This window comes from Manis javanica, chromosome X (genome assembly GCF_040802235.1).
Source record: "Manis javanica isolate MJ-LG chromosome X, MJ_LKY, whole genome shotgun sequence".
Classification (NCBI taxonomy): Eukaryota; Metazoa; Chordata; class Mammalia; order Pholidota; family Manidae; genus Manis; species Manis javanica.
The window spans coordinates 97,652,063-97,661,077 of record NC_133174.1 but is presented as its reverse complement, the minus strand read 5'-3'; the positions used below and the strand labels follow the sequence as shown (position 1 = coordinate 97,661,077).

Here is a 9,015-nt window from a genome sequence, read left to right as displayed (position 1 = left end):
CATATATGGGATCTTCTCTCCCAATGTGTTCTCCACATTGGGTTTTCTCCCCACTGGATTTTTGTGTGGTTATATACAAAGACTATTGATTCTTTTATGTTAGCTTTATATGCTGCTCCCATACTGATTTTGATTATTTCAGTTAATGTGTCATTGTTCTGTTGGATGTGCAGCTATACTGTAATATCATCGGCACACAGAGACAGCTTTACCTCTTACTCTCCATTCTTATAAATCTGATAGCTTTCTCTTCTCAACTGAGTAATACTTATAGTACAAGACTGAGTAAGAATGAAGGAGTGGGCATCCGTTCCTTACCTTTAGTGGTCCCTCATTTAATAAAATACTGGCATTAAGGATTAATTATGTATCTTCTTTCATGTTTAGAAAACTTCCCCTGACGGCTGTTTTCTAGACGTTTTTCTTTTTTTAACATGTACCGTTGTTGAATTTTCCCAAAGGCTTGTTCAGCATCTATGGTTGTCCTTAACTATGTTACTACCATGAGTGATATAAATGGAATTCCTAATATAGAGCCAACTTTGTATTAATGGAATCAATCCCAGTTGGTCGCAGTGTATTAGTTTCTTAATGTATTATTGTTGGATGTTTGCTAATGTTTTATTTAGGATTTTCATATCTACATTTTACCTATCAGTGTCATACTTGCTTCATAGGAGGAGTTAGGGACTTTTCCTTCCTTTCTAATGTTATTGAATAATTTATAGAGAGGTTATTGGTCCTGTGGCATCCTTGATACTTTACTAGAATTCACCTGTAAGACCACCTGAGCAAAATGCTACTTGGGGGTAATTGCATAATAACTTTATTTCTTCTATGAAAATTGGCAAATTTAAGCTTTTTAACACTAGAGTTAGCATTATTTTTGTCTGAATTTCTCTAGGACAATATCTGCTTCATGTGGATTTTCAAAGTTATTTGCAAAGAGGTTGCACAGGAATTTCTTTTTTCTGTTTCAGTATTTATTTTCATTCTTCCACTTTTTCTTGTAAAAGTCTTTAGCACTCCGAATTTCCCTCTGATCACTACTTTATGTGTATCCCATAGATCCTGATACATAGTTTGTGTAACTTTAATTTGAGTCTCCTCTTTAACTCAAAAAATTTTTTAAACCAGAAACCTTTCCTGGTAAAAAAGCCTTTGTGTTTTCAGTTTGTGTTAGTAATTTTAACTTTAGCTGCTTTGTGATTAGAGCGGACTATTTGGTCTATTTCGAATTTATGGAAGTAAATGGTGCCGTCCCTGTTTAGTTTGTATCAATTTTGACAAGAAAATAAATTTGCTATTTTCAGAGCATGTACATACACACACACATGTATATATAGATACTGTATATATATATATACACACATATAGTTTACTTTATTATGTTGTTTAGATTTTCTACATCCTGTCCCAATTTTTTATACTACTTGATCTGTCTTATACTAAGACTGGTGTATTAAATCAACCATTTTTACCATATTTTTTATCTATGTCTCTTTGTCTTTTTGCTTCATGAAAATGTTTGCTGTGTTATTTAGTGTATAAATATTCCTAAGTGTTACATCTTCACTGTGAATCTTGGCTTTTATCATCAAGATGTGTTCTATGTCATGTTAAATGCTTTGAAAAAGCTCATCCTGAACTACCCTGTTTTCTGAACACTTTCCTATCTGGTCCATTCTTCCGCACTGCCCAGTATTATTTAAAACTCACCTACTATGTTATGACAAAAAGTTTAACTGTCTTTTGTTCTATTCTTCTGCTTTCTCTCATGTTTAAGTGCACAACTTCTGTGTTTTCACAATATTGAAGCATTTATTAGTCTTCCCCCCTTTTCCACCACGTGGATTTTAGTATTAGCTGTAACATGCTCACCATCAGATATTTTGGTGACGTTTTCCAACATCACATAGGGAATCAAAATCCCAATTCATCTTTTAGAAGATTCTTGACAATCAGCCTGTGAAAAGGCATATAGTAAATGTTTTTAAGTGTGTGGGCCACAGTGTCTCTGTCAAAGCTACTCAACTTTGCCATGGCAATGCAAAAGCATCTATAGACAATACATAAACAGTTGGTTGTGGCTTCGTTCCAATAAAACTTTATTTACAAAATCAAGCGATGGGCTAGATTTGGCACAATGGGCTGCAGTTTGCAAAGCCCTGCTCTAGTAGATACCTCAGAAAGCGCTGAGTGGTGCCAAATTCCCAAGTTCCTATGTGTTGAAAAATTTTCTCTATAGGCTGTGATATTTGAAGGACACTCTAGCTGGGATGGAAAGTCTCAACTTCAGACTTGTTTTTGGGTCACTTCTGTTTTTATAGTTTTAAAAGGATTTTGATTCAAGCAGGTTTCATATCCTCAAATGCTTGCTTGAGTGCAATTCTGTTTGGAGTGTTGGCTTACAGTCTCCTGCTTCATGGTTGTTTTAATATGTGTGAAATTTTTTTCCTCTTTTTTTTTTTTTTTTTTGCAATGGTTGCATATGGGATTCCCCTTCCTTTTGCTCATGTGTATGATCTTGGTTTTTTTTCCAAGACTCCTACTTTAGTGATGCCATTTTCATGTCATTATAGCAAAGTCCAGATCCTTAATTTATTTTGTTTTGGTTAAGGGAGGGAGAAGTTGTTATTGCTCTGATTTGTGGTTCTCTTATGTCTTGGGAGATCCTTCATTTCCCCATTACCTAAGTGCCCGGGATGCTTCTCCTTTACTCCTTGACTTTATTATTCCCTAGAAGTTATGTCTTTCAACGACTTCACCTTTATGCCTTTCCTACCCCTTTAAATGCTCATATTACAGATTCCTTTCCCTGTAGGTTCCAATCTCACCTTCCAGGACACTGTTTTGGTATTTTCAGACTTATTCTGCTGCAGTGTTGTATCAACTTTAAGCCCCTTAACATTTTCCTCCTTCTGTATGTCTTGCAGCTTTTCTAGGTCTGTCTTTGCACGCCACAAAGCCTAGTGATGGGAGTGTGAAAGCCTGTGGCTGGAATTTCACGATTTTTGTTACTCCCAATTACATTGAACTTTGCACATTTTATATGTTAAAGTAATGATCAGAGTGTGGCTTTTGTGTAGATTTACATTTTCCTTCTGATTGGTCGGTATCCTTTTGGGAGGAAATATATTGGGAACAAGACAGCTCCATAGTCAACATCATATTCTGCTAACTTACCTGTGATTTCTAGGGGCATTTTATAGTGTGTGTGTGTGTGTGTGTGTGTGTGTGTATGCACACACACACATACTTAAACACACAAGCCTATTTGTATTCTATCCCTATAGTAGAGGTCACTAGAGGTCACCATATATTAATTCAGTATATATATTTTCTGTAACTGACATTGGAGGCTGTGGATGTCCTCTTAGGATTTCTAAATATTGTTTACCCTGAAGCAGGTTCAAGATGGACCAGAAGCCCACAAGCACTCTGCTAGAGCTTGCTGCAAAGAGTCTGCTGAGTAATGAGCAGGCTGCTCTCCATGCCCTGGATGAGCTCCCAAGAGCGCTCTTTGTTCCACTGTTCATTTCTGCCTTCATGGGCAGGCATAAAGAGATACTAAAGGCAATGGTGAGGGTTTGGCCCTTTCGCTGTCTCCATATCGGGACACTGAGTGTACAAGGGTCAGACTGTGACATCTTGGAAGCCATGATTGATGGTCTGCAGCTCCTCTCTGCCCAGAACTCTTCTTCCTGGTAAGACTGTATCCAGTAGCTATAGAGTGAGTCAGCAGGAGAGTGTGCCAGAGCCTGGGACAAGGGATTACATAGCAGTCTTCCAGAAGTAGCCAGTAGTGACTTATGAGGATCTCTTTGGGGCTACTGGTCCAACACTTGGGGTCACCTTAACTACTATAACATCTCACAGACTTGATTACAGAATAGAGGTGACTGAGGATACTATGGGTGGAATTACCTTCTGAGTGTAGTTACATAGAAGAAGGACATGGGCATTGATATGGGAACAGACCAGAGGTAAACAAAGTAGGGGGAAAAGAACAAAAGGTACTGAATTCTTAGGAAAGGAATTCTTGGTGAATTACATATGCTGTGAAAAACCAGGGATAAAGGGTTCCTTCTTCTTAACACTGATCTTGGGAGATTACATTACAATCGGCTACCTCTCATGTTTTCTGTCTCCTCTCCTTACAGGGGCCCAAAACTGAGGCTCTTAGATTTAAGGCAGGACCCGGACTATAAGATAATATGCTCTGAGATCAGAACCACATTCCCTTCCTGCTTTCAGTCTCGTGCTTACTCTCAGAACTCTACTCTTAGAACAGAAGAAGCCCAGCCTAGTGTCAGGTGCCACGGATTTGATAATTCAGAGTCAGGGCCTCACTCAGCCTCGGAAACTGTGGAATTACTCGTGGACCTCTCCCTCGATGGAACCTTGAGAACACAGCAATTTGTTTCCTTTCTTCAGAGTAAACTCAGGCAGAGCTTTGGGTCTTTGCACCTCTGCTGCAGAGATTTGGAAATTGTTGACATGTCTGCCCACAGAAGTATGCTGCAGTTTCTGGATCCACAATGCATTGACTACCTGCAGGTGGATCAGGCTCATTTGAGGGATGTCAACACTCTTCTGGCTCAGACGGCCCACCTGTACGGCCTTCGTCTGTCTAACATCCGCTTTAGATGTTTTCTGGGGATACACTTCCAAACTTTTCTCCACTGTCTTGGGAAGCTGGACAGCCTCCAAGAGCTCGACTTGTCTACCCAGTACCTCAGAGATCAATTGCACAGACTTCTCAGGTGAGCGGGTGGGAGGAACTGGGGTTCCCTGCAAACCCCATGAGTAAGAGAAGAGAAGCAATCATGCTTAGATATTCCTGAGCTCCTTGTAAAGTATTTCTCCTTCCACCTCAGCATAGGAACTGCTGGGAATTAGCATTTGGCCAGGCTAGAGAGAGGTACTTCATGGTGAGGAGAAAGACAAATTTAGAAAGCAAGCTGTGCTCATTTGTGCATTCATTCATTCAGCCAACTGTGGGTAGACTCTGTGATGAGTCTGTAAGTATACTGGTAAAATCTCAGTCCTAGTGGTGTCTACAGTTCTCTAGTGAGCAAGAGGAGGCGTTCAGATGGAAAAAGTCTTAAGCTGTAACACTGCTGCACATCCCCCTGGACTGGCCACAGTAGTTAACACTGCCAAATCCTCTTGCTCCTGTGTTTTCCCCAAGGCTTAGACACTGAATGGCGGGGCAGTCATCTGGGAACCAGTCAAAGGGAGCCTTCAGTTGGCTGCTTTCCCAGACCTGTCCTCGCCATATAAGTGACCAGGAGTGGCCATTGATGATGCTGTATATACAACGTGCATATAATTTTTTTTCACTTAATCTGCGGCACACTCTGTAATAATAATTACTGGTGTGCACATTTTAAAGATTAAGAACATGTGCCTTAGAGTGGGAAAGTTACTTTGTCATGGTCACAAATATATTTAGTCTGATTCCAAAGCACACATGACTAAAGACTTGCAAAATAGGTACAGAAGTGACCACGGGGGAGGCGCTGGGGTGGGACTAACCCAAACCAAACAGAATAAGATATGTCCAGATTAGTTTATTCTACACCTTAGGTATGTATTATTTACGGCTCACTGCCCTGGTCCAACACTCATTCTTCTGAAATAACCTTTCTTTTTTCTCTCTGCAGAGTGCTGCCACCTCAGCTGAAGACACTGAATCTGTCTTTCTGTGGCCTGTCTATCGAAGATGTCACCGTCCTTTCTCAGAGCTCTCAGGCCACCCACCTAAGTCAGTTGAATCTCAGTCACAACCAGATATTCCCAGAGGCTCATGAGCCCTTCCAGACTCTGCTAGAGAGGGCCTCAGGTACCCTGCAGCATCTGGAAATAAATAATTGCCTATTAACTGATTCTACTCTCTCTGCTCTCCTGCCAGCTCTGAGCCACTGTTCGTGCCTCCGCGTCCTTAGCTTTGCCTTCAACCGCATTACAATGCCTGTGCTCACGAACCTTCTGCAGCACCTAACATCCTTGATGGAGCTGAAGCATGTGATTTATCCCATCCCTCTCCATTGCTACAGAGAATGGGATGTTCCTGGCAGTTTGAACCGACGGCAGTTGGCTGAAGTGCAGGACCGATTGAAGGCAATGCTGCAGGCAGTACAGCGGGACGACATGATTTGGAGTACTCGTTCTGCGTGATTCCCGTAGTACAAGGAGTCTTGTCAGCACTGATGTGTGGCCACAAAAGCGCTCAGTGTTTTGCTTGAAGGCCTAATTTGTAGAGACACATGTATAATTGTACTGTTTGGGAAAAGGACGGTCAGGGAGATTGGCTGTGTCCTTGACCTCTGTGAAAGAGGAACTCTAAGAAGGAAGGAGAGGAATTTGGAAGCTCCTGTGGATCTGTTGCCCATTGCCCTCTACATCCTCTTCTGCTTGCTAAGTACAGTGTTGGTTACATGATGGGAGCACTCTCCCAGTTATGTCCCATCACTTCCCTGTGCACACGGGTGGGTCCATTTATCCTCATAGGCCCTTGGCATGAGTCTGATGAACTGAAACTTTCCCTGGCTGTGGTAGTTGTTGAAGCCAATAATTTCACTCTCGAGGGCCCTGAATACTTCTTGTATGTATGATTGCCTTAGGTTGCTTATGAGAAACCCTATGCAAGGGGAAGGAAACAAACAAACTACCCCCACTGTCTGCTGGTGTCTTTGTCATGTTGCTAGCTGCCTCTGCAGGTCTCAGACCCCTGGCTCAGTTACTTTTACTTCACATGCACTCACCCTGTGTCTATTGTGCTTTAGGTACTGTTCCAGGTGATAATAAAGATCAAGTCCCTGATCCCAAACTGCTCAGAGTAACAGCTGCTCCTATGTTTTGTCTGTTTCTCCACTCTTCCTAAGGGCATTTGGGAAAATTATGCCTCCATGGCCTAGATATTTGTTCACTCTTTCCCTTACATATAGCTGCTCAACCCTCAGGTCATGGCTACTATGTTACCTCCTCAGCTAGGTTTTCTCTTACTTCCCCATTTAAGTAGGTTTTTACTTGCTGTTGGTCTCAGTGTGCCATGTGCATGAATATTCCTTCATGGTATATGCTATTTCATATGTTTGCTTCCTGTGATCTTCCCCTAGGTTTGCACTGCTCTCGATGGTACACACTAACCACACATGGCCACTGAGTGCTAGAAATCTGGCTACTCTGAAATGTGATGTACTCCAGGTATTAAATGCACACCACATATCCAACAGTAAGAAACAGGATGTAGAGTAACTAATTGATAGTTTATTTATATTGCTTACATGTTGAAAGGATAACACACTGCATGTCAGAGATAAGGAAAAAAGAATGTAAATTGTTTATATTTACCTCTTGAAATGGTAGCACTGTATTTCAAAGATTTAGTATGAAAAGAGTGAAAATGATTAATGAATGATTTGTTTATGCTTACATGTCAGAATGACAAAATTCTGTATTTCAAGGACATTGAGAAAAAAGAATGTAAAATTGCTTGTTCCTCTTGCTTACATGTTGAAATGATAATACATTGAACTTTAATGACTTCATAACAAAAACAGAATGAAAAATAATTAGTAGTTTGTGCTTACTGTTCTTTTGTTGAAATGAGAACACACTTGGTAAGACAGAAGAATGTAAAGGTAATTGATGGAATACTTATATTGCTTCCATGTTGAAATGACAACACATGCATTTCAAAGGCTCAGTAAAAAGTAATTTAGAGTTATTCTTTCTTGTTGCTCACACAGGCGATAACAAATTGCATTTCAAAGACCGAGAGAAAAGAATGTAAAAATTTATAATGATGAAAATTGTTAACATTTTTCATCTATGTGTTTGGCAACAATACACAGCATTGGACTTAGACGAACCTGTTAAAAGAGCTAGTAAATGAGTTGCGTGTACTGCTTTGTTGTAATGGCAACAGATGGCATTTCAAAGACTTTGTAGGAAAAAGAGAATGGACAATCAGTAATTTGTCCATATTGCTGATGTGTTGAAAGTGTCCACACTGCCCTTCAAAGGCTTACTAAGAAATGTAAAAACTAACAGTGTCTTGCTTTCCATGTTGAAATTGTCATTTTTGTTCACTTTTGTGTTAAATAAAAGTCACTAAAATTAAACTCACCTGATTCTTTTAACTTTAAGAGGTTTTCGCTTTTATTTTGGTGAGGCTTATACTGCATTTCTTTTGGACAGCATTGCACCTGTGTGGGAACTGGGGGAGAAGAAAGCAAGGGCAACAGCACAAGCGTCAAGCTGCTCTCTGGGTAGCACATTCCTTCCTCTCTGACCCAGAAGTCTCTTGTGTTCTCCAGAATCTATGAAACTGTGGCAGGCCAACTTAACTCACAAGGAGAGGAAAATAACACACCTTCCATGGTTCTTGAGAGTTTGGATGACAAAGATGGGATGTTGACAAAGACATGGTTTTCCTGAAGAGGAAATGCTAGGGGCCTTCGTCCTGGTCTGGAGGATATGGGGAGGCTCCCTGAGATCTCCTACTGAATGTCCTCATTCAAAGTAGTGAATGAGAGAAGTTGAAGGTCCCCACCTATGCTGCTTGTTAATGAGTGCCTGGAAACTGAGTGGCAAGAGGTAGGACTATCAGCTGGCAAGGTGAGAGGTAGAGTCAGTTCTGGTTCATTCGATCTTCTGGTTATAGATGCCGCATAGACTGCCAATGTTCAAGTAACTGTTATTTTCAGGAATAATAACCATAACAAAGCCCCCAGTTTTGCTGTGGTATGGAACATTTTGTTCTCCCCAGTAATACAAAATGGTGAGGAAGCATCTATAAAGAGCAAGGAAAGGATACTGACATAACTATGTGGTAACTAATTAGAGGCAAGGACACTGATTGATGGGATCACCAATTCCTCAGATCCATAGCTGCATATTCTACGTGTGAGGACAGCATTTGGGTTTATGCAGCAATGTTTATGGTGTAGAGAGCTGAATGCGGGTCACCAAGTAATGGCTGTTTTATCCCAGCATGAAGTCTTC

At 40.7% G+C, this 9,015-nt stretch overlaps 1 protein-coding gene across 1 annotated transcript; it reads left to right on the top strand.

Annotated features, from left to right (window-relative positions):
* The first annotated feature begins 3,417 nt into the window (after positions 1–3,417).
* On the top strand, positions 3,418–6,887 carry LOC118970918 (melanoma antigen preferentially expressed in tumors-like). The gene is made up of 3 exons (XM_037010318.2): positions 3,418–3,707; positions 4,164–4,766; positions 5,670–6,887. Exons 1-3 carry the CDS (start codon positions 3,418–3,420, stop codon positions 6,181–6,183), a joined length of 1,407 nt encoding a protein of 468 aa, XP_036866213.2. The 3' UTR covers positions 6,184–6,887.
* The last annotated feature ends 2,128 nt before the right edge of the window (positions 6,888–9,015 follow it).

Excerpts from the sequence above, each read along its gene's own strand:
- LOC118970918 (XM_037010318.2), top strand. The coding sequence starts at position 3,418 with ATGGACCAGAAGCCCACAAGCACTCTGCTAGAGCTTGCTGCAAAGAGT. Across the intron at positions 3,708-4,163 it reads GCCCAGAACTCTTCTTCCTG|GGGCCCAAAACTGAGGCTCT; the intron begins GTAAGACTGTAT and ends CTCTCCTTACAG. Across the intron at positions 4,767-5,669 it reads CAATTGCACAGACTTCTCAG|AGTGCTGCCACCTCAGCTGA; the intron begins GTGAGCGGGTGG and ends TTCTCTCTGCAG.